The sequence below is a fragment of the Nematolebias whitei genome, chromosome 12, assembly GCF_014905685.2.
Source record: "Nematolebias whitei isolate Nwh7 chromosome 12, NemWhi1, whole genome shotgun sequence".
Taxonomy (NCBI): domain Eukaryota; kingdom Metazoa; phylum Chordata; class Actinopteri; order Cyprinodontiformes; family Rivulidae; genus Nematolebias; species Nematolebias whitei.
Genome location: NC_056509.1, coordinates 43,881,313 through 43,906,915, shown reverse-complemented (window position 1 = coordinate 43,906,915; position 25,603 = coordinate 43,881,313). Strand labels below are relative to the sequence as shown.

Sequence of the window (25,603 nt, the reverse complement as noted above, 5' to 3'; positions counted from 1 at the left end):
TTCCTGAAAATGGTTACTAACTTAACACATTTAAACTTAAATTAAGTTAAATATACAACAATTCCTCTGGTAAAATTAAACTATAGGTCTCATCTTTAAAACTTTTTTTTTCATTTTTAATGTTTATAAATTTTTGTTAGCATTAGCAGGTAGGTGATTAGCACCTAGCAGCTAATGGTAACATTGCTACTAAAAAGTTGCTATACTTTTTAGTAAATTCAAACTCAAATCAAGTAATATGCATTAATGTTTCTACTAAGATGGGACTATAAGTCCATCCATTATCATTTTACCCACTTCTTCCATTTTGGGTCACGGGGATCACTGGTGCCCATGTCCAGCAATCGCTGTGCGAGGTGCGGGGTACACCCTGGACGGGTCGCAATCCATCACAGGGCCACATAGAGACAAACAACCATTCACTCTCTACTATAAGTCCATATTTGGTTAAAAAAATAAGTCATTTTCCCATTTCTAATTTTTGTAAAATATTAGTTGGCTTTACTAGCTAGGCGATTAGCACCTAGCAGCTAATGTTAGCATTGCTACAAACTCAACTTAGCAACTAGCTTGAGAATGCTAAATGAAAAAAAAAAAAGAGCAAATAAAACAAGGAAAATTAAACAAAAATCTGACATTAAAATGTCTCATTGATTTAATCTCAATTATATAGGCTATTTTACGTCCTGAAAGCCAAAATCCCATATTGTATCTGCTATATTACAATATTAACTGATATTACACAAAGTGATTTGCCCTCAAGTGGAAAATATATGTTTTTAGAAGCTAATGACAAAAAAAAAAAAGACACTGATAAATATACAAAAAGAAGTTTATTTACGTTTTACTTCATCTGTATGAAATAAACTTTTCCCGAGTGAAATAAGATCATCAACTTCTAACGAATTTTTGTGTGAAAGTGACGATTTGGATCCGGTTCGCCATACCCAGAAAGCAAACACTGAAACATCTGCAAAAAATGAAATGTTGTCCTGATGTGGTCCAGGCTGCCGGATTGCTGGGGGCTAGATTTGCATCAAATGTCTGCACAGCTCTGACCCGTCTCTCACCTCTCACACCAGACGTGCCCTCGGGTTCACTTTGTTGCAACCAGAATAGTTCATCAACCGAGCTGCCATCATGTAACCAGGAAACCTTTCCTTTCCACTTAAAAACTGATTGATGTGAGGTTGGATGCCTGCAGGACGATTTTATCTCAAAATCGACAAAAGAAATTGTGACTTGAGGGAATAATTGCTCTTACTAAAGCACTCAGGATGACAATTTCGTGAAGATAGTTTTAGGTTCAATTTGACCCCAAAAGTATTTAAAACTTAACATTTTCCCGAGCAAACGCTCCTGTGTACTGTGTTTTTTTTTTGAGTGTTGCTTGTTCGGCATGTCCTTTTACCCGACACCCACCCATGAATGTGACTTTATCTTCAGATTTAACCTCTAAAATATGGTGCTGGGAGAAAGCATGCCATTGCCGTTGTTACATATTTACCTTAAAAACAGCAGAAAATATATGTAATTTATTTACTCCATATGCTATGTAGATATTCCCTTAATTTTACTTTATCGTCTTAAATGTATTTGTGTAAACTGAATGGCTAACGGATAACACGGACCAGGGATTATTCAACAAGAGTTGCAGGAAATAAAAGTGTCATCTGCAAACGGTAACATCCTAAAGATCAAGCAGCAGAGACGTTTTCGTTGCTCTGAGAAACTTTGCGAGGAACTGTGACTTCGCTCAGCCATACACTGCCAGATCGGTGGTCTTGTGTTGCCATTTTTTTCTGCTTAATACAAAAGCTTTTACTCTTTCCCTTTAACAAAAAAAATTAAATATCAAGTCTGTTAAAACTTCAGTGTTTACATCCCAAAAAAAAAAAAATCTCCTGAAGCTGTCAAAACAGAAGAAACTGTATCAGCTTCTGCTCTCTCACGATGTACACATGCTCATTTCTTTATGAAAATAAATTACCTCAATTGTGTCCTTTTCTGACTCTGTTCCTGCCGCCAATGGAAATGTTTTGTATGACTAAATGGTTTATGCATTAAAAAAAAAAAAAAAACCACAAATGTGAGAATGTCTCGCTTTTGGCGTCATTTATAACGAATAAAATAAATTAACTGTCACATAACCTGTCAAGAGTCTTCGGTTTTCTGCGTTCCATCTTCACACAGTCCAGATCCAGTTTGAGGGTCCGTGAACTGGGCCGCGAGTCGCGACACCGGCTCGTGTTTCACTCCGGACCACAAACGTGTCAGGAAGTCGGTATTTTAAAAACATGTCTGCCTGTGAGGCGACGTCTCTCAGAATACACGTGTTCTATTCTTCCTTCTCCTCTCACTTCTTGCCTTTGATTTTGTGGATCTCCTTGGAGCTGAGAACCAGCACGCCGTTCTTGAACCGACCCACTTGACCCAGTGTGGAACCAGAACCAAGACCAGAGGACGACGGTGTCTTCCTGTCCCTGATGGGGAGGCAGCACAACAGTCTGCATTAAGGTTATGCAAACAGACGTCGAAGGACTTATTGCCTGCTGCAGCGTTATGTTGCGACAATAAAATTTACACATTCAAAGATTTAAAGACGCCTAAAGGGCAAATATTTATGTTCCAGCCTGACTTTTAAATTCAGTTTTCGTTTGAATTGTTTGTTCATTTCTCGATGTAACTGACTCTGGATGATATTCAGTCGTACCCACCTCTGATTGCTCTTCTTTTTCTTCTTCTTCTTGTCCTACGGAGCAGAGGCACACGTTACAAACAGCACAGATAAACTACCACCGTATTTTCCGGCCTATAAGTCGCACCTTTTTGCCTAATTTGCATACCCTGTGACTTATACGCTGAAGCAACTTATTAATGGATTTTTCCCAATTATTAGACATTTTTGGACAGATGCGACTTATAGGCCGGAAAATACGGTAAACTAATATGGACCAAGATGCAGCTCTTACAGGCTGATACTCTTCCTTTTCTTTTTGCTTCTTCTCCTTTAGCTGCTGCTGAAGCGCCTTGTAGTTCATGTAATCCTTCTTAGGAGGCTGATAAGAGACAATATGGACCTTTTACCGGTAATTGATATTAAAAAAACAGCAGTGGAATGAAAAGCAAATTAGTTTTTCTCACCCAGGCTCCCAGCATTACAGCTCTGTCCTGCTCAAAAACTCGCTGCTGCTCCTTCTTGTAGCCGGTGATTCCGAAGCGATGGACCTCCAGACGAGCCTGAAGACACACGAGCGCAAATAAATCACCGTGTGTGTGATGATGACTCAAAATGGAACGTTAAAATAAAGAAGAAACAAACGGGAATGAAACAACACCTTTTCCAAACCGAGTTTTCCGTAGCCGTTTTGCTTCTGGTCAGACGTATGAGGGGCCTTGGAGCGACGGGCGCAGGAGGCCACGAAGACAAAAGAAGAAGGGAAGCAAATTAGAGGTAAGAACGAACGAAGGAGGTTCACTCAAAGACACGGTAAATGTAATGTTGACTAAAATCTGCCTGAGTTGACAAACTCAGAATCAAATTTAAAAACCAGTTGTAACATCTTCATGAACCAAGCTCCATCTTACAATAAAGATCTTATTGTTCCATATCTTCCTAACAGAGCGCTTTGTTCTCAGACTGCAGGTTTACTTGTGGCTCCTACAGTTTCTAAAATAGGAGGTAGATCTTTTAGTTATCAGGCTCCTCTCTTGTGGAACCAACAGTTTCTGTCCACGAGGCTGACATCTAGTCCACCTTTAAAGCTAGAATCCAGACTTTCCTTTTTGATAAATCCTATAGTTAGGGTCGGCTTGGGTTTCCTGAGCTATCCCTTAGTTCTGCTGCTATAGGCTTCGACTGCTGGAGGACAAACAAACCACATTTCCTCACTTAGCTGCTGTCTTTACTCGCTCCGTTTTCCATATTTGTATTTTTATTAAAATGCACTTTGTCTTTGTTTCTATAGAAACCAGACCTGGACCAGTCTTTCAGTTTTAGTATGCGTCTCTTTCCTGTCCTGTCTGACCCCAGCCAGTTAAGGCAAATGGCTGCCCATTATGATTCTGGTTCTGCTGGAGGTTTCTTCCTGTTAAAAGGGAGTCATTTCTTCCCACTGTCGCCACTGTGCTGCTCAGAATGTGAGATTGTGACAAAGTGGCGATTTGACGCAGGCTGCCGGCTTCTTTAGAGAACTTTTACTCATTGGCATTTTAGTGAACGTTCTTGTGCAGCGGACTGAGACGGCATTTGCTGTGAACATAAAGAAGCGTCATTAAATTGAATAAATTAATTTTCAACCGTTTTGCATTCGATGCCAGATGTTTAGACTAAAATCATCTCATGTTGAGAAATGAAAGAGTTGCAGCCATGATGGTCAAAACTCGCAAATAATGTTGACCAATTACATATAAAATTAATCTAACCATAGCCTTTTTAGTGTCGGCTAAGTTCGATTAGCTGTGGCGACCATTTTGACTTGGGTTGGCTCCAAAGGTTAATCATCTGTAGATGTTGATCCAATGATTATTACCTGGACGTGTCCTTAAAATCCATCCAGTGGTTCATGAGATGTTCAACTCAAGCACACAGACATGGGTAAAAACAGCAGGTGATAAATATGGCGTGTCAAATAAAAACTCCTTTATGTTTGGGATCAGACATCTAACATTACAAACCTTTAAAATGTTTTTACCACGGTTGTGTTAAGACTTCTGACGCGTATAACTCCGTCAATCTGAACATTTATCACAATCTTACAGCTCAGTGGAGTAGAACAGGTTTCCTTTATTTTTCTTTTTATCTTAAATGTTTCAGTAGTTAACAAATTAACTCAAACTGATGCAGCGAGTGGTTTCTCATTCTTTAAAACAGTCGTATTTAAAGACTCATTTTGGAGTTGTGGGGTAAAACAAAGCTACTCTTTTTCAAAAGGGTCCAATTATTGTCAGGAAAAAAAAGCACAATTTATAAACGGTACAGAACTTAATGTTACATCTACATTCAGTTTTCTGAATTTATTCAGCCTCAGAGGTGTTTTAGCAAAAACAGCGAGTTAAAGCTGTGAAGACTTACGGGCATTTTGTTGGAAAGGGTTTGGTTTGGTTTTAGTTTTTTTGAGGGGTCCTGGAACGTAACGACCTCCACCTGCTGGCTGGTTGGACCTGATGGATTAAAGAAGAGTAAAAAAAAGAGGATTAAATTACACGACTGGCATCTACTGAACTTGTTGTGATGCTTCCTACCTTTGTGTTCAGTCTCAACATGAACTCCTCCTTCACGGTCTTCATCCCTGCAGGCGCTCTTCTCTGGTGGAAGCTCCTCTTCCTCCTCACTTCGTTTGCGTTTTGTATTTTTCTGACTCTTCCTTTTTGGCTTTGATCCTGCACCAAACAAACAAACAAAATAGAGAAATAAATAAAAATAAGACTATTATGATTTTCTCATTTAGCCCACATTTACAGTATTAACCCAAAGAGGAGGATAAACTTTTAGTATAAGTATTTAAACTTAAAAAACGGACATTTTAATAAAAATTACAATTACAGACTCAAGTGCAATAAACTGAATTTTGCTATAACAATCATTTGTTTGACTACCATTTTTTAATAATAATCTCATAGCTTTTATGAGATATTATTTATTTTAAAAAGTACTACATATTTTAGTAGTATTGTGAGAATTAAAGATGTTTTAAACTTCTTTCTATGTGAATGAAAGTTTTAACGAGTCAGCATAGATTGCCTTCACTTTGGTTGTCTGCTCGTTAACGTTTCAGTGGTGCATCGCTTGTAAGAGCGAGCGGGATGGAAATTATTTGCGCGGGTAGATGCACCGCCTGACCTCTCCGCCGGAACACATACCGGAGTATAAATGGTGCGGACCTACTGACAGCTATTTCATATCGCCTGAGCTTTTACACTAGTTTAGTAATTAAATAAACTGAAGCACCACACGAAACACATGAAAGGCCCTATTCCCGATCATTCAGTCTCAAGTAATTTTCTAATAACTAAATGCCAAAACTAAAAACACTTTAAGACATAACACCGTCCTTTAAAGGTGGCTAGCTAACGTTAGCTAACAATGCTTACCGAAGTCATAAAGCGAATCCAGAACACGTTCGAGGAACAAACTGTCCTCATCCTCTGTATCATTTCTTCTTGAGCTCATTTTAAGCTGATATACCGGGCAGGCGCCTTAAAACAAGTACGATTTTTTTTTTAGTTTGTTTAATTTACATGAACGACAACAGACCGCGAACTCACGTGTCGCGCTGTACAACCGTTTTTACCCTTTGCAGCCACCGTAGGCGAAGGAATACGGAAGTGTTGAGGAAATGTCATCCGCTCACACGCCCATGAGAGGTTCAGCAGGTGCTGTTCTCGATTAAAAAGTAACGCAGAGAGCCAGAGGAGCATAAATATTCACCTGGATAAAACTTCAACGCATGCAGCATCTGCGTGTTTCTTCGTTGCGACAGAACATGGCGTCCAAAGCGGCTTATTCGGTGCGTATGTTAGCTAAAGAAGCTACTTCTGTCCAAAAGTGACCAGACCTCACGTCTTATTCAAATTAAAGCCGAATTTATGATTAACAACAACTTCGTTTAAAAATGTACTCTTGTTTTTCTTACATTTGGTCTTAAAGAGACCTGTAAATCAAATAAATGTGCCAATATGTCTTTTGTTTTCACCATGAAGTTTAAGAACTGAACTCATTCTGGTTAAATGGGTCTGTTCTGATCACACCGAGTTTGTTTTTGTCTCTTTGCGATGAAAATCATCAACTTAAAGCGTTTTAGTTTATCACAGCACATCATCATAAGTGTGGTGCAGGAACACCTGAAGGAAAAGTTTGCTCACTATTAATATTATTATTCATGCTTTTATTCTTTTAAGTCCTTGGCATCAAGTAAAATTCTGGATTGTGCACAATTAATAAATCACACAATACGTTTTGTTTGCATTGTGCAACCTATTTTTTGTGCTCATAAATTAATAACTTGTATGCAAATGTAGTAACAAAAAAAATTAATGTGAATTCAGGCAAGAAGCATCAATTATTCTGTTTTTTTATTTTTTTATTTTAATTAAATACATCTTTTATGGCAGTCTAAGAGATTTTATTTATTTTATTTCGGACTTTGTACCGTAATTATCAGAATCTCATCTCCGCCGCTTCTAATTCATCAGAAAACATTTTTAAAGCTATTGTTTTCCAATGCAGTTTATTCGAGAGCCGTACTCTTTCTATTTTTAATTATCAGATTAAACCTGGGAAATTTAGTGCATTTATTAAACTGTGCCCAATCAATCAATCAATCAATCAATCGAGGAGGTAAAATAGATATTAAAAGGCCTTTCTGATGTTTTAGTTGACCTTAAGATCCTCTCATATCCTTGGAAAACCACTAGATCAGCTAAATAAGGCAAGACAAGACCATTAAGAGCTTTAAAGGTAACCAGTAAGAGCTTGAAATTAATTCTAAATGGACTGGGAGCCAACGTGCACGTGCCTGGGAGTGTTAGTTATACGTCGGCCTGCAGGGTTTTGGACAAGTTGAAGACGGCTGATGGAGGGTTGGGAGATTCCAACGTAAAGGGCGGTACTGTAGTCGAGTTCTGGGTCCTCTTCCCAGTGGGACATGCTGGGAACACCCCCAAAGGGAGACATCTTGGGGCATCATAATCATAACTAACATAACTCGGGCTCAGCCTTCGAGAGAATGAGGATCTTCTTCATCCTGGGGGGAGCTCGGAGTAGAGCCGCTGCTCCTCTGCATCAAAAGGAGTCGGCTGTGGTGGTTCATCCGATTAGGATGCCTCCCTTTGGGGGCGTTCCCAGCATGTCCCACTGGGAAGAGGACCCGGAGAAGACCTAGAACTCCCAGCAGGGATTAAATATCCAGTCGTTCTACATGTCCTGTAGCTACAGTCACATACTTTTATTTCTGTGAAAGCCCGACTTCACACTTTGTTTCCTTTAACAGCACAGAGATCCCATGCTGAAGAAAAGAGATGATTTTGAGGACATTCTGGAGGAGAGGAGACAATCCAGTGACCTGAGATACGCTCTCAAGTGTTACACTCCAGCTCTGTATAAAGGACTGACTCCCTGCAAAGCCACCGAGCTGAAGAGCATGGTCCTGCAGTCCGATCAGCTTCAGTACGTCATCAATCAGGTGAACGTCTCGCTAAATAAACCTGTTTTGAATATTATTGTTTGATACGGGTCTCTCTTTAAAAACATCAGCCGTTGGGTCGTACCTGTGTGCACTTAGTCGTAATCGCTGTGAAAATACGGAATTTTTTTGTTTTAATTATGAGTTTTGCATCATTTAATGATCGTTTAGGGATTAATTTTCCTCAATCTAACCTGTAAATAAAAATGGTTTTAAAAACAGCAAATGTTTGTTGCAACTCAAAATTAGTGGCAACGTAACATCTGCTGATTTTGCTCATCTGTTACAAATTTTGTGGTTGACCTGTGTTAGTGAATTATGCAAATTTAAGTGGTTATTTCATTATAGATGAGACAAATGCAATATTTCCTAATTTAAAACTAATAACTTCATATTTTGACGGCTAATATTATAGAGATAAATTAGTCTTTAAAGTAGTCACACGAGCGTACCACAAGATTCACAAAGGCAGGGTCAGTTTTTCAAACGTAGCTCACTGTAGAGCAGTTTAGTTGTTTTTAAACTAGAATGCTCTTCTGTATCTGTTATATTACACACAGAGTGTTTAAAAACACAAATAATAAAGTTTGATAGAGTCCAGGAAAATCTGCATCGTTTGCGTTTCAGTGGCTAAATTAAAGATGGAACAGGTAAACCAGAGCTTGAATGAGAGTTGAATGAAAATACTAATAAAATAATAACAGAGACAAGAGACAAAACAAACTAAAGATGGACACTAGTTAGGCTGGTAAACCTAAACTAATTTGAAAACAGGACTACTGATTACTAACCACCCTAAATAATTGGTAACAATGAAATAAAATAAAACTATGGATGATGCTGCCCCCTTGTGGCGTAATGAAGACTCTGCAGGACTGTTGGAGAGAGAACCTGTTTGTTTGTTTGTTTGTTTGTCATATGCAGGTCAACACGAGGTCAACAATGTGATGAAATGTTCAGGATGACCCTCGAATAACGGCTGAAGTTTGATGAAGCTGAAACTGAGCCGATGAAGCTAAAATAAGCAAAACAAGAAAAGGGCAAAATGGTAGTTAAAACGTAAAACAAGTAGCAAAAATTTGCAAAACATGAGCTAAAAATAGAAATATGTTGCCTACAAGCTAAAGTAGCAGAGCACTAGCTAAAGAAGCCAACAGCTAGCTAAAATTTAAAATAATAAAATATCTAAATAAAATCTAAAGTAACAGAAAGCTAGCCACAAGCTAAAGTAAAAAAAATAAAAAAGTTTCTTAAACATAAAGTAGCAAAAAGTCTAGTCTTAGGGAACAGAAAATTATCTCTTAGATAAAGTAGCAGAAATCTACCTTAAAGCTAAAGTTGCTGAATGCTAGCTAAAAGCTAAAGTAGCCAAATGCTAGCTTTAGACTAATATAGCAGAAAGCTTGCTAAAAGAAAAAGTAAGTTAAAAGTAGCAAAATGCTAAAATTAAGCTAAATTAACAAAAGGCGAGCTAAAATACAAAAAGACTAGGTACAAGCTAAAGTAGCAGAAAGCTAGCTCCGTGTAGCAAAGGTTAGGTCAAAAGCTAAAATAGAAATTGGATTAAAATTGTTACAAAAATCACCTGAAGAGCTGTTTGACATTTGTAAATATGGAATATCTGCATCAGGTACTTTTAAAATGTGCTCCAAGCAGAGATCAGTAAACTATTTAATCTTTTTGAGTTTAAATTTTGCTGAACTCGTTGAAACGTTTCCTCTCAGCAGAATGTAAACGTTGGACGTTGACTTTTCCCCGCAGCGTTTTGTAGAGATGCTCCTCCGTGTGACACTTCAAACCCCTCGTTTCTCTTAACAACACTCGATGATATTTAGACTTTTTTTAGATCACCGTTTAGTTTTACACTAATTTAAACTGTGTGCATTAATTTATGTATTTTAAAATATTTACCTTAGGGAGGATTGAACCAAAATTTGTTTAAAAAGTACCGTATGTTCTCTAATTTTTGATCAGATCCTGGACGATCAAAGTGTTTAAACTGTTCAATAAATTGTAAATAAGTGGGAAATAAATATGTTTTAGTTTTTAGATGTTTATCTGATCCTCCGCCTTTGTTTGTTCTTACTAATATTTCCTTTTTGTTACGTCTGCTGGACATTTTTTTCTGAACGTTTTAGGTTTCCAAACAGACGAGCGTGACTGCAGGTGAGGTTCAGGCGGAGGCGGCGTCCATCTTGGACGAGATGGCTCACCGTCTGCAGCTCAGCACGGTTCGCTTCTTCGCCTTCACCCTGAGCAAAGTCTTCAAGGCGTTGTTCAGGAGCGTCTGCGTCAACGAAGAAGGCGTCCAGAGAGTGAGTGTTCGGGGGGTGGGGGGAAACAAAGAGGCGAAATACAAAAACTAACGTGTTTCTGCGTCATGTTCAGCTCCAGCAGGCCACCCAGGAGCATCCGGTGGTTCTGCTGCCGAGCCACCGCAGCTACATGGACTTCCTGCTGATGTCATACATCCTGTACACCTATGAGCTACCTTTACCTGTCATCGCTGCCGGCATGGGTGAGAACAGAAACCAGACCTGAGGATACTCTAAAACACACAATAAATGGCCACAGAATAACTGCTGAAGTTTGATGAAGCTGAAACTGAGCTGTTAAAGCTAAAATAAGCAAAACAACAAAAAGGCAAAATGGTAGTTAAAATATAAAAGTTGCAAAACGTGAGCTAAAAGTAGAAACATGTTGCCTAAATGCTAAAGTGGCAGAGCACTAGCTAAAGAAGCCAATGGCTAGCTAAAAGTTATAATGGAAAAATGTCTAAGTAAAAGCTAAAGTAGCAGAATGCTATCCACAAGCTAAAGTACGAAAATGTTTCCTACAACATAAAGTAGCAAAAAGCTAACTAAAGTCTTGGGTAACAGAAAACTATATCATAGATAAAGTAGCAGAAAACTAGCTTAAAGCTAAAGTTGCTGAATGCTAGCTAAAAAGCTAATTTAGCCAAATGCTAGCTTTTGACTAATATAGCAGAATGGTAGCTAAAAGATAAAGTAGCAGAAAGCTTGCTAAAATAAAAGGTAAGTTAAATGTAGCAAAATGCTAAAATAAAGCTAAAGTAACAAAGGCTAGATACAAGCTAAAATAGAAAAAAAAAAGACTTGGTACAAGCTAAAGTAGCAGAAAGCTAGTTCAGTGAAGCAAAGGTATGGTCAAAAGGTAAAATAGAAAAAGGCTAAGTACTGGTAAGTAACAGGACGTTAGCTACATGCTAAATGTAGGAAAATATTAAACAAAGTGGCAGAAGGCTAGCTGAAAGCTAAAGTAGCAGAAAGCTTGCTAAAAGTGAAAGGTAAGTTAAAAGTAGCAAAATGTTGAATTACAGCTTAATATCCTGATGCATGCTCAATAATCCAGGTAGAAAAATCCAAAAAAGTTCAATCTGGTCCTCTGGACATTCAAAAAAACAAAAAACAAAACAAAGCAAAAAAATCTAGAAACGTTTCGTCTCTCATCCAAGAGACTTCCTCAGTCTGAGGAGCTGTATTCAGCTCAGTCTCTTAAATAGCACCTTAAAGTTAAACAGGGGTGGAGGCCTCCGGGTTCAACTGTCCCCCTCTTACAATGCTGTGATTGCTAGTATCACTCAGCCCTCTGTGAACAGTAAACAGCCATCAGTGTGCTAATGATCCATTGTTAGGCTGATGGTCCTTCTTGAGCATGTGATCAGCTGGTTTTGGTTGTCAGCAGCAAACTGGTTGATCCACTCTGAGAAGGTGCTATTTAAGAGACTGAGCTGAATACAGCACCTCAGACTGAGGAAGTCTCTTGGATGAGAGACGAAACGTTTCTAGATTTTTTTGTTGATTTGTTTTGTTTTTTGTTTTTTTGAATGTCCAGAGGACCAGATTGAACTTTTTTGGAATTACAGCTTAAGTTAGAAAGTAGCAAAAAAGGTTAGATAAAGTTAAAATAGCAAAAGGGTAGATGAAGCTAAAGCAGCAGAAGGCTAGATAAAGCTAAAGTATCAGAAAGCTTGCTAAAAGCCAAAGGTAAGTTAAAGTAGCAAAATGTTATGTTGGATTGTATACCTGGATTATTGAGCATGGACTTTGTTGTTAAAGATTAAGTAAGAAAATAACAAAAAAGGCTAGATAAAGCTAAAGTAGCAGAAGGCTAGATAAAGCTAAAGTAGCAGAAAACCAGATAAAAGCTACAGTAGCAGAAAACTTGCTAAGTGAAAGGTAAGTTCAAAGTAGTAAATTGTTAAATAAAAGATAATTAACAAAAGAAGCAAAAAGGCTAGATAAAAGCTAAAGTAGCAGAAGGTTAGCTGAAAGCTAAAGTAGCAGAAGGTTAGCTGAAAGCTAAAGTAGCAGAAGGTTAGATGAAAGCTAAAGTAGCAGAAGGTTAGCTGAAAGCTAAAGTAGCAGAAGGTTAGCTGAAAGCTAAAGTAGCAGAAGGTTAGCTGAAAGCTAAAGTAGCAGAATGCTAGTTGAAAGCTAAAGTAGCAGAATGCTAGTTGAAAGCTAAAGTAGCAGAAGGTTAGCTGAACGCTAAAGTAGCAGAAGGTTAGCTGAACGCTAAAGTAGCAGAAGGTTAGCTGAAAGCTAAAGTAGCAGAAGGCTAGTTGAAAGCTAAAGTAGCAGAAAGCTTGCTAAAAGCTAAAGGTTAGTTAAAGTAGCAAAATGTTAAAGCTTAAGTAAGAAAGTAACAAAAAGGCTAGATAAAATTAAAGTAGCAGAAGGCTAGATAAAGCTAAAGTAGCAGAAAACCAGATAAAAGCTAAAGTAGCAGAAGGCTAGCTAAAAGCTAAAATAGCAGAAGGTTAGCCGAAAGCTAAAGAAGCAGAAGGTTAGCCGATAGCTAAAGAAGCAGAAGGTTAGCCGATAGCTAAAGTAGCAGAAGGTTAGCCGAAAGCTAAAGTAGCAGAAGGTTAGCCGAAAGCTAAAGTAGCAGACGAAAAGAGAAACGGGATGTTTTCTGAAGCAGATTTCAAAGAGATCAATGTCTTTGAATGAGTTGAAGAGAGCTTAACGTATTTCTGTAGGTAAAATATTTGTAAATAAAGTTAAATATAAAGTTATAAAACCCAAAAGTCTCTTTTTCTCCCCTGAGCTGAAAGTTTTGATATGTGAGCAGTTAAAATAGCACAAAGTGTGCAGAAGTGGATAAAGTAAATAAAACCGGGGTGCGTCTGCTGGCTCAGTATTTTCACTGTGGAGTGAAAAGTTTCAGGTTGTAGTTTTCTTTCTACCATTTATGTCCCAGAACTGCCAGTTCCCCGAGTGCTCCTCCAGAATCAGCAGCTAAACCCAAACTAACTGTCTGCAGACTTCATGGGGATGAAGATCATCGGCGAGATGCTGCGGATGGCCGGAGCGTTCTTCATCCGGAGGTCGTTCGGTGGAGACCAACTGTACTGGGCCGTTTTCTCCGAGTACGTCAAGGTCATGGTGAAGGTAAACGCTGGGACTCATGGGAGGGGTTTCATTTGTTTACACTGTTTTATTTTATTCGTTTCTTACCACAGATTGGATTTGCACCAGTTGAATTTTTCCTGGAGGGAACCAGAAGCAGAACGGCCAAATCTTTGACTCCAAAGTTGGGTAAGTGACGAGACGGTGCGTATGGAAACTACCACGGAACAAGACGTCCTAACCCACGCTAACTTGGAGAAGACGTCGGACCGTTGGTATCCTGATCGTTACCACGTTCTGTTCGGTTCCTATACATGCGCTGAGAGATTTTATGTCGTCTGCAACACGTCGGACCCCTTCAGGATGAGAGCTGGACTCCACCAGAGCTGCCCGGTGTCACAGATTCAGTTCATAACCTTCATGGACAGGATTTCTCGGTGCAGTCCGCGGGTGGAGGGAGTCCGTTTCCACCAACAGTTGTGGTCCCGATGGAGTCATCCTCTTGTTAGCTCCAGCTCTCACTGGAGCAGTTTGCAGCCGAGTGACGAGGCTGGGACGAGAATCGGCACCTCCAAATCTGAGGCTGTGGTCCTCAGTTGGACCATGTCGGACCACTGTCCTCTGCGGGTTGGGGGTGAGGTTCTCCTCGTCTGAAGTGTCTTACAGTTTTGTTCACAGTGAGGGAAGAATGGAGCGTGAGACTGAAAGATGGATTGGTGCAGCATCCGCAGTATTTCGTACTCTGTGCTGGTCTGTTGTGGTGAAGAGGGATCTGAGCTGCAAGATGAAGCGCTCTGCTTATGGTCAACGTTCCTACGTTGGTCTACGGTCACGAACTCTGGGTAGTGACTGGAAAAAGAGAGTTTTCTCTGCAGGGTAGCTGGATCCTCCCTTAAAGATCGGGTCAGTTCTCCAGAAGAGACTTGGAGTAGAGCCGCTGCTCCTCCGCACTGGGAGGAACCGGTTTAGGTGGGTCTGGGATGCCCCCTGGATGTGTCCCTAGGGAGATTTTATTGGCAAGTCCAACTGAAAGGAGACCCGGGGAAGACCCAGGACACGCTGGAGAGACTACGTCTCTCGGTTGGCCTGGGAACGCCTTGGGGTCCTCCCTAAAGAGGTGGCTGTGGAGAGAGATGCTGGACCTCCCCGTTCAAGCTGCTGCCTCCACGACCCGACTCCAGAACAAGCAGAAGATGATGGATGGATCCAGACATGATCTCTCTTTCTGTTTTGTCTGCAGGGCTGCTGAACATCGTGATGGATCCGTTCCTTAAAGGCGAAGTATTCGACGTGAGCCTGGTCCCGGTCAGCATCAGCTACGAGAGGGTTCTGGAGGAGGCGCTTTACGCCAGAGAGCTGCTGGGCGTCCCCAAGCCCAAAGAGTCCACATCTGTGAGTTTTTTGAACATCTGGCATGTTCTTTAACTGGGAAGATGATGTGAATTCAGAACCCAAACAGCTGTAGTTACTGAAAATTATTTATTTTCAAAGACGTTTGTTGAGTTGGAAATTTTCTTTTAACTTATTTTGAACTTTTCTGTTCTTTTCTATATGACAGTCTTTTTTTTTTTGTCCTTGTGTTTTTAGGGTTTGTTTAAAGCCAGGCGGGTTCTGAGTGAAGACTACGGCAGTATTCACGTGTACTTTGGTCAGCCTGTGTCCGTCAGAAGTTTAGCCGAGGGCAGAGTTAACCGCCGTCAGTTCAACCTGACGCCGAGGTACCGAACACGGAACACCTTAAAGTCTGACCATCGTGCTGCGGTCTGCATTCTAACCTAACGTCCTCACACTTTACTATTTTAGCTGTTCATATATTTAAAAAAAATAGCCGATTTTTAAAATAAATTTACAGAATTTTTCCCATAAGATCATTTTCAATCATTTCTAAATATGCTTCATTAATTAAGTCTCGTTGTCTTTTTACGATTTTTTTAGCTACCGTTCGGCTACTTTCAGCTTTTAGCGAGCCATTTGCCACTTTTGTCTTTGAGCTAACTTTTCTACCTTTTACTTTTTATTCTAACCTTTTTCTACTTTAACATTGTGTCCACCCTTCTGCTACTCTTTAGCTTTTAACTAACCTTTTGATACTGTTACCTTTTAGCTACCAATCTGCTACTTTTAGTTTTTAGTTGGCCTTTTATTTTGTTTGGCTTTTAGCTACCATTCTGATACTTTGAGCTTTTAGCTAGCCTTTTGCTATTTTATGCTTTCAACTACCATCCTGCTACCTTTTAGCTAGCATTTGTATCTTTTAGCTAGTCTTTTGCACTTTTCGATTTAGCTGGAGTTATGATAGCCGAAGCAGCTGACATTAGCCAACATGTAAATGGCTGCAGCTCAGTCAGTTTTCCAGACACGGAGCTGCAGTGACCTGTGGTAGTAGCTGAGAGTCATCCCTGTCTTACACTCAGCGTGCTGATGACGTGTGCAGCTGGGCCTCGCGTCACTTTAAGCTTTAACTAAATCGTCTTTAACGCTTTCGGCGGGTGATATGCATTTATCCAATGAATTCTGGGCCATCAGTTTTTTTTGTTTTTAATAACCGAGTTTGTCTAAATGTTGAGTTTGTAATATATTTTTTAGAAAACGCTCTTTTTAACCAAACTTTTATTAAAATGTTTGTTTTGCTCCTCTTCATTTAAGGCAGATAAAACTGTGTAAACTATGAAGTACAGCAGGTTTAGGACCAGCATGCACCTGGGCAGCCCATTCTTTGATACCAGAGTGTTATTTGTTGCCTGCAGTGTGTAAATAAACCATCAGAACCTAATGGACCCGTTCGTACAACAAGAAGCCCGTGGTGCAGCTGCAGCTGGAATCGTAGCAACAAATGGAATAACTAGTTTTTCATTTTCAGACACATCCCCAGGAAGCCCGGAGAGGAGATCCACAGCTTCGTCAACGACTCGGCCTACAGGCTGGTTCGGTCCCAGGAGGAGAACATGGTCCTGAAGCCGTGGGTTCTTCTGGCCTGCTTTCTGCTGCAGAGCCAGGCCGCCGGGAACAAACGGGGGATGTCTTTGGAGGAGCTGACCCAACGAGCTGTGTGGCTCAGAGACCTCTCCCGGCAGTTTGGAGCCTTCCTTCACTGGCCCGGTACTGTTCTGTGACCGCTCCGAGACGATCAGGGGTCTGTGCTCTGCAGCGAGACGATTCATTTATAGAAAAATGAGATGAAATGTTTCGGTTGTATCCATGTGAGCCTCAGCCTCCTACCGCTCGATTTCCGCCCCAACTGCTGTCACTTCAAGTCATCCCGGCTTTTAGTCGCCGTGTCTTTTCAAAAGAGGAAGAACTTTAAGGTTCTGCTTTCCAGCTGTCATCCCTCTGACTCTGGTAACATCTGGGGATTGGTTTATTGAAATCTGTCGCCCAACGAGACCGTCAAAAGTGTACTCGTTAGTACTCGTTAGTACTCGTTAGTACTCGTTAGTACTCGTTAGAAACAAAACATGGCCCTGCTGATTTGCTTTCGCTCATTTATTACAAACCAAAAGACTTTTGGTAGTGAACGATGTGCATATAGTGTTTTTTTTTAATTATTTTTTAATCACAGATGATACACTTCAAGTTCAAACCAAAAACTAGAAAAATCACAGCTGCTCGGTAGTTTAGATCTGATTGATGCAGCAGACAAAGAAAAACAAACTGGAAACTGTTCAAAGAATAAGTAAAAACAAGTTAACGAATAAACTGTATACAACGTAATCAGTGTTTTTAATTGTTAAAAACACTTTTTAGTAAACATGCCTGCAAAGTGGTCATTTTTTGGCTAAATTTGCCTATTTGCAACTTTCCTGCCAGTTCTGTGAGCTTAATAGATCGATCGTTACTTCTGACTTTGAGTTGCAAAACTTTTCCTCCAGTTCGGCAGAAAGCAGCGGCCGGAAGCACTGTTGCCTTCTGGGTAGTGTAGTTCTTTTTTGACTGGCGTTACAGTGTAGGCTTATTGAAATAAAACTACAAAATGGCTGCGCCTGTCCGAAGTATTTATTTATTTTTGTTAACTTTTTATCCCATACTGTCCCAATCGCATGAGTAATATTAAAGTTGATAATCGTTGGAAAAACCGCGAAGGAGCGAGTCCACGAAAGTCGAACTACAAAGTAGCGAGGGACTGCTGTATGTCATTTACATGAATCATCTAGATTCAAAAAGTTTTTTTGGGACAAGGGTGCCAGAGGCGTTGTAGATGGCATAATTTCTCATTAAATGGACTTGCGTAGCTAGCTCGCAACCTGTGCTCACAACAAAGCTCGCGCCAGCTCATAATCGCTAAGCTAGCACATAAACGCTAAGCTAGTGCACTTGTGTAATGCTATTTTAGCACTACGTAGGTGCCGGCAGTTGTCGACTGGTGCGGGTGTTGGGGTGTGTTAGAGAAGCGGAGCGCTACATCTGTATTGCTCGCTGCTAGCTTAGCACTACGTATTTAAGAAATGAGTTTTTGCTATTAGCAAAATGCTCCGCTATATTTGGTTCCTCTGGCTGGCTTGGTGCTGTTGTTGCTCGTTTTTTGGTTCAGTAGCCATCTTTTTTGACCTAATTAAATTAGAACATGTTAATAATTGTCTTTTTTTTACCTGAATCATGTTGCCTTTTCCCCTAATTTTCATCTTGGAGTGTACCAGAATGCTTAATTTACATGTTAAAAATGACTAAATCTTCCATGAGGGGTTGGGGTGGGGGTGGGGTGTACTACAGGCTTGTCACCTTTTTCATCCCTTGAGTTTGCAGGTACGAGTCAATTACCAGGGCTATATATTTTTATTGGATGCACTAAAGTGTACTGTAGAGGTCTTGTTTATATTAATCTTTATAGCATTTATTAGCTTTCAAGAAATTTTGCTGTCCAACATGTTTTTGCACGTTTGATGACTAAATAATGTTTTTACGGTCTAAGCTTTTATCTAACCCTGAAAATGATGCAGATAAAATTGCAGCTGCTCTGTAAAGTCATTGATGCATTTCTTGTTCTTCTTCTCTTTCTTAATTTCCTGCTGCTCGGTTTGATGTTGCTTCTCCTCCTTCAGATCAAGCGGTTCCCTCCGAGGTGGTTTCTTCCAGTCTTTCCCTCCATCGAGGTCTGGTGAGGGTCTCTGAGGGTCGAGTCCAGCTGGCTCTGGATCAAGGTTTGATACGTTTTTTTTTTCTTTGGAACGCTTGTTTTCTAGAAATTTAAAATGCAGAATACACCAAAAACCATGAAGCGACATAAAACGAGAGCAATGACGGCGTTCTTTTCTTGAAGCAGGAGCTGAACTGGGGAGGCCTCCCAGTGCCGTAACACCGGAGGAGGAGCTCCTGAATCGGGCGGTCACCATCCTGTCCTGCGCCTCCTACAGGAACCAGGCGCTTCACGTCTTCATCCGACCGGCGCTGCTCGCCTCGGCTGTCCAAACAACGTCCTCCAATAAGAAACGTAAGACCAACTTTCTTCTGCCACGCTCGGTCATCATTTATGTATCGCCAACGACACAAGTTGTTCTTGATGGTTCTGATTTCGCAGAACTGAAGAATGCGTTCGCTCCACTGCACACATGAGGTTTATTTACAGTGCAAATGTAGAAAAATGTGCTGGGACATTGTTTGTCCTAAACTTCAACATATTTACTCAGAAAGGCACGAGATTTGGGTACAAAATGTTTGGGTCTAAATCAGAGGTGGCCAGACTTTTTCAGCGAGCTCCTTTTAAAAATGACCAAGTCAAAGTGATCTACTACTATAAGACCCTGTTTACACAGAACAACCTCTGGAAACGTTGATGTTTATTACATTTTTGTTGGGGGTAATAAACAAAAAATGAGCTGGTTTACACACAAACGCTGCAGTTTCCATGTCAGTCGGGTTGCCAGATAAGAAATTCTGAACTATAGTACTGGTCACTTTAAAATGATAGTATTTTGACCTAAACTGTCATATGTGCTGAGTAAAGCTATTCTAAGATGAGGTGTGTGTTTCTTGAACATGTGCACAGAAAAGGAGGGGGTAAATAAGACATTTTAACTTTATCAACCCTCTTCATACATGCAGCATCTGCATGATCACAATTAGTCCAAACTGGTGAAGACACCAACATCTCTTTGGACCCTGGATTTTATTAGTTTTGCTCCGAAATGCTGAAAAAGGGTGAGCAGCACAAAAACACTGCTCTCTGCCGTTTATTATAACTGTTGTTATTTATTATAACTGTTGTTAGTGCAGAAACACATTGGACTGCAGCCGCTTGTAGTGCACATGTTCAACCACTTGTGGAGCATTTCACTCCTCTGTGGGGGGTTCCCCTGGAAATCTCCACTCTGAGAGCTGGATTCAGAAACCTTAGGTTTCAGAGAGAACGAGGGCTGTTGTCTGTAAGTGAATGGCCGAACATTTCACGTCGTGTAAACGGGGCATCCGTCTTGTCAAAACTCCAAAATTTACGGTTGAAACCCGTGCCTTTGTGTAAAAAGTTGCTTTTCTCTGCAAAAAGAAGCTGAGAACTTGTTTACTGATTTTTTTTTAATTAAAAGCTTTGTGTAAAAAATGCTATGCTAAAGAGCTCAAACCACACCGAGCGTCTGCCATTTTGAGAACAGAAGAGAGACAGCCCATGTCACGTCAAGAGGCCTCCCTCTTATTTTTCTTGGAGACACGCTGCTCACTCTCTCACATCCATTCTTTGGTTCAAACAGTCTTATACTGCCATCTAATGGTCAAAAAACGGTACTACACACAAATTAACCAACATTTCTTCTTAAATTTGACAATAATTCCTTATTGTCAAATTTCAAACAATATTATCGTTTATCGCAATAATTTCTGAGACAATTGATCGCCCAGCAAAATTTGTTATCGTGCCAGGCCTACTGATTGGCGGACTTTTTTTTTTTTTAATGCCATGCGATCTACCCATAATACCTTTTACGATCAACTGGTAGACCGCGATCAACGTGTTGGGCACCCCTGATTTAAATTACGTTTGTTTTCCAGAGGAAGTCTTCAGCAGCTTCAGCTTTCTGAGGAACATGTTCTCCAACGAGTTCATTCTTTGCCCCGGTGCTGCCGTGCAGGTGAGCAGCTCCTCAGTCGTCTGCACGTAGAAACATTTGATAAATTGTCATATTTACAGCGCGTGCCTTCTTTCTTTCTCATTTAATTTTTCAGGACTTTGAGGAGGCCTGCTACCTGCTGGGAAAGAGCGGTGCTCTGCAGATCAACCAGCAGGAGATACTGGTGACGGAGAAAGGACAGAAAACACTCAACTTCCTCACAAACATCCTAGATCCTTTTCTACAAGGATATCAAGTGAGAGAAATACACTTCGCTGTCGCTGTGGTGTCATGAACATATTTTCTGTCCATCATGGACAAAGCCCTAATCGTCATCTCAAGTTACAGAAAACATGTCCGCCTGGATTCATTAAGGCTTTTAAAGCACAAGTTCGTGTTCTGCATCTCATTTAAAATAAAACATACAAATTAAAACGCGCAGCTCCGCTGGGAAAGTCGTGCTATGACTTGTTGGCGGTGCATCGCACAGCACGAGACCCTGCAAGTAAAAATGGTGGAGGTCAACGGGATTTTGTTGAAACGGGTGAGAAACTCCTCCAGCTCAGACGAACATCACAGTAAAACCATCATTCAAAGTTTTTAAACTGGACACGAACAGCTGGACTCTACATCACGTAACTAGTATGTTCTGGTTTTTTTAGGGTTTTCACACAATTGCAGTTTAGGTTTTATAACTTTTAACAGATGGTTTTTTTTAAACACGGTTGATGTTTCTAACTTTTGAGCTGTCTGAAGTTCTAGCAGCTTTTGTAATCTCGTCTTTCTCTCGCGGCTCTTTTTGACACAAAAACAAATTATGCATCATATCCTGGGCGTTTCGTCTTCTTTCACGCAGTGTGTGTCTCTCGCTGCTGTAGGGCTTACATTTTTCTCTCAAACCCTCTGGGAGTGAGGGACCACAGCCAGGCTTCTAGAGGTTTCAGTTATATTTTAGCTCAGAATGTTCTCTTCAGGGCAGGAAGCGAAGGCTCTTTAACTGTAGTCTCCTACATAAAACACTGTAAAACATTTAAATTCAATCAAAGCTTTCTGCCGCTCACAGTTCAAACATTTTGAAGATCTGACTTGCAGTTTATTCACAGCAACTGATTACTTTCAGCCTGTGTTTCTCATTAACTTGGCCATCAGGGAGTGAGAGACAGACCTGTAGTTACCATGGTGATCCACTGATGACTGCTTTGTTTCTAGGTTCTCTTTACATTTGTCAAAGTTTTTACATCAAAATGTGGATATTTCATGTTGGGCTTTTGGGGAAAATGCTTCATCGCACCCTCCAGTGTTTTCAGAAAGTTTCTAGTTCCTCGTTGCAGCGCGAGGAGGGAGAATTGGAAACACCGCCTGTTCGTTCGTGCATGTCGTGAGCACGACAGCTTGAAGAATAAGCGAGGTACCCATTTCCATTTTGGTGTGTGGCTGCGTCAGGGTGTAGAAACGGTTCCTTTCGAAAATTGGGTTTCCACGTCAAAATCCAAGATGGCTGCCACTATATGTAAACTGATCACATTTTAGATTTTTATTTTTTATCATTTGAAGAAAGTATGCTTTCTAGTTCTTCCATCCTTCCATTATCTTTACCTGCTTCTTCCTTTTTGGGGTCACGGGGGTCACAGGTGCACATGTCCAGGCATCGCTGTACGAGAGACGGGGGACACCCTGGACAGGTCTCCAGTCCATCACAGGGACACATTGAGACAAACATTCACTCTCTCACTCACACCTAGGGACAATTTAGCGTTACCAATCAGTCTAACATGCATGTTTTTGGTCTGTGGGAGGAAAATGGAATACCCGAAGAGAACCCACTCATGCACGGAGAGAACATGCAAACTCAACCCAGGAAGGACCCCGGACCGGGATTTGAACCTGAACGACCTGCTCGCTGAGAGGCAGCAGCTCTACCAGCTGCTCCACCGTGCTGCACCACATTCTAATTCTTGTATTGCTTAAAAAAACCCAGTGTTTCCACTATCATGACAGGAACAAGGCGCCCCGCCCTGTCAACAGGACCAAGCGCCCTGCCTACCAAGCCAAATCACCCCCTCCCACCGACAACAGCCAGAACCGACGTAGCTCTGAGCTAGAGACACACGATACAGACATGCTAGCTAAAATTCTAGAGGTAGCACTCCACTTCCCTCGCGCTGAAACAGCGAGCAACACAGATGTGTCTCGGTACGAACCCCACCCAACCCCGTCGACAAAAATCACAGAAGAGATGAGTGCCCTGCTTCAGGGTTCCCGCAGCCACAGACCACCGAGCTACCTCAGCCCTCTGTGCGGAGCAGAGAGCTGCCGTCTAGGGCACCCGGGGGGAGCAGAAGGTGGGGGTTAAGGGCCTTGCTCAAGGGCCCAGAGTGGCACAAATGAGGGTGGAGGCAGGTGTGGGTGCTTCACCTTTCCCACCCACATTTTCATGTTGTCCGGTCCAGGGAGACGAACCGGCGACCTTCTGATGACAAGCTCGCCTTCTCAAACCTCTGCACCACCACTCCCCTTATATTGCCTAAAAATATAGTTTCCTCAAATGACCGGGGTGGCTGAAGATTATTGTTTGGTGGTGACCAAGGCCACCGTTGGCCACCCCCTGGCTCCGCATTTGCACCTGATCGTGGATAAAATCGCTCCCTCCACAGGATTCATCGTTCAGCGCTGCCTCCAATAAACAAAACAACAAAAAAAAAACATCTGTTCTTCTCCACAGTGCAACTCTTCCCCACTTGAATATCTTTTATCAAAAACATTTAGGTTTACTTGTGTTCCCTGTTCAGTTCCAGTCCAGAAAAACATTCACCTTGAAAAGTACAAACATTCTTTATTATCATCCGTGTACAGCTTTTTATTTATTAATCGTCAGGTTTTCTCAGATTTATCACCTGGTTCAGTTCTTTGAGTTTCGTTTCTTCACATCAACTGTAAATATCTCGAGTCGTCACAATCGCTGCAAAGATTTCAAATACGTGGTTTGTTTCCAGAAGCAGCAGCTCTGTGTGTTTTCACACTCCAGTACTCCCAGCAGTGGAGCGGTGTCCTGCTGACTGGTGCGTGTGTGAAAACCGTTTTAATCGTTGCCGTTTGTGTTGCCAGACGGTGTGCAGGTTTCTTTGTGAGGAGGCGTCCGAGGGCCTGACGGAGAAGCAGTTTGTTCCCGCTGTCCGGAGGTTCATCATCAAACATCTTCTCACAGGTTCCTCCTCCTCCGTCACGTCGTCTCTGTTGGTGTGTGTGTGCTTTCAGTCAAACACGAGCCGTTTGTGTGTCGCCCGTCCAGGGAGGCTAAGATACGCTGAGGTTTTGTCTTCGGACCTCCAGAAGAACGCGCTGGCAGCTTTGCTGAGGCTCGGAGCCGTACGGAGACTCGGAGGGTACGTTTGTTTTTATCGTCTGCTGCCTTCAGCCCTTCCTGACTTCTCCTTTGTGCTAATAACCGATCGCCTCCGTGCTTTGACTCCAGAGGAGACGAGCTGGAGGTCAACCAGGTGATGGTGAACTCCCTGGAGGACACTCTGGGTAAGAACCGACCGGTCAGCTGCTGCACAAACACACTTCTTGCTTTAGGCCTCAACAAGACTTTTATTTGTAATTATTTTTAAGGAGGAAACCTGCCGACTCAGAAGGTTGTCGCTGCTCGACTCTGATCCCTCGGGTCTTACGGAAGTACCGGTGTCAAGAGCCAAACCTCACTCCTCTCTGAGACAGGTGGAACAAAAGATCCAGAGACCACTCTACTCCTTTATCTCTTCTGTTTTTCTCTTCTTCTCACACTCCTAACCATCTTTTTATAAACCTGCATTAAAGCAGCTCGTTCTGAATAACAGACACTGAGCTGCTGGATGGATCATTAGTTCGTAGTGTTTGTAGAATCAAACCTCAGTGGCTTTTCTTCGTGCCCGTCCTTTCATCTTCAGGTTCTCCTCAGCACTTTCTTAAATCACCTCCTGTAGTGTGGTGTGGACCTCCAACTCACTTTGTGGACGGCGCTTCGCAAAAGTCTCCGCCGTTCTTGTAATCTTTCCGTTTTGTTGCCTTACAACCTGGAATTTAATTGGATTTTTTAAATTGGATTAAAAACTATGATTCCACAGAAATACTTTAGAAAAATGAGACGCGAGTTCCAAATCATTTTACAGCATGCACGGAAGTGATAAGTGTTGCGTTCGTACGTTTTCAGCCCCGAAGCCGTCGTCTTCAGAAGCCACATCCCGCAGGAATCACCATCTCACCCAGCAAGAGACATCATGAAGACCAAGGAACTCTCCACACAGATCAGAGTTGGGCTCTAAAACTGCATCCTAAACCCTGAACTGTCCACGGAGCTCCGATAAACCCAACAATGATGTCATCACAGCAAACCTGCCAACAGGTGTGGTGTTTACCAAAACTGACGGAGAGGGTAAGGAGCGTGCTGATCAGAGCTACGTCCAGAAGGCCAAAGATAACTTGATGGAGCTGCAGCTCTTCTACAGAGACGAGAGGATCGGTCCAACACACCACCAGAAGCTGCTCAGAGAAAAACAAAGTTTCTTCTCCAAACGTGGGGGAGTAGATGCTGCGGTCAGGTGAGCCCAAACCACGTCGGAGAACACCATCCCTCCAGTGGAGCACGGTGGTGACGGCAACATGCTGCGGGGACGTATCGGGTCATTCTGGGATGGAGGTGCACCTCGCAGCTGGACGACCTGGTTTAAGGAGAACCAGTTAACGCCAAGACCTGAAGAGAGCTAATGCTGCAGAAGGAGGTGCAACAGTGTTCAGTTTTGGGGCTTAATATGGACGCACTATTTTTTTATTTAAATTTTATATTTTTTCAACAATTGAAAACAAATAATTTATAATCCCCATTTAACTTGAGTCGCGGGTCAAATCTCCTACCCCCAAGATAATTTAAATGTAAAATATTGTATCTCTTTTAATTTTTTCTTTAAAAAATTGATAAATAGATAATTTAGTGTAGACCAGGGCTATTCAACTGGCGGTCCACGGGCCGGAAATG

At 41.5% G+C, this 25,603-nt stretch overlaps 2 protein-coding genes across 2 annotated transcripts; one reads left to right on the top strand and one right to left on the bottom strand.

Moving 5' to 3' along the window:
• Window positions 1-1,833: 1,833 nt before the first annotated feature.
• Window positions 1,834-6,307, bottom strand: c12h1orf131 (chromosome 12 C1orf131 homolog). The gene is made up of 8 exons (XM_037685945.1): window positions 6,094-6,307; window positions 5,245-5,382; window positions 5,075-5,163; window positions 3,339-3,395; window positions 3,145-3,240; window positions 2,973-3,059; window positions 2,718-2,752; window positions 1,834-2,483 (listed from the first exon to the last, which is right to left on the bottom strand). The coding sequence occupies exons 1-8, from the start codon at window positions 6,170-6,172 to the stop codon at window positions 2,357-2,359; spliced, it is 708 nt and encodes a 235-aa protein (XP_037541873.1). The 5' UTR covers window positions 6,173-6,307; the 3' UTR covers window positions 1,834-2,356.
• gnpat (glyceronephosphate O-acyltransferase) lies at window positions 6,305-24,372 on the top strand. The gene is made up of 17 exons (XM_037685944.1): window positions 6,305-6,509; window positions 7,992-8,183; window positions 10,322-10,498; window positions 10,572-10,701; window positions 13,473-13,600; window positions 13,672-13,747; window positions 14,799-14,950; window positions 15,146-15,276; window positions 16,419-16,657; window positions 18,595-18,693; window positions 18,813-18,983; window positions 20,534-20,613; window positions 20,708-20,848; window positions 23,698-23,797; window positions 23,882-23,975; window positions 24,065-24,120; window positions 24,205-24,372. Exons 1-17 carry the CDS (start codon window positions 6,450-6,452, stop codon window positions 24,246-24,248), a joined length of 2,070 nt encoding a protein of 689 aa, XP_037541872.1. The 5' UTR covers window positions 6,305-6,449; the 3' UTR covers window positions 24,249-24,372.
• The last annotated feature ends 1,231 nt before the right edge of the window (window positions 24,373-25,603 follow it).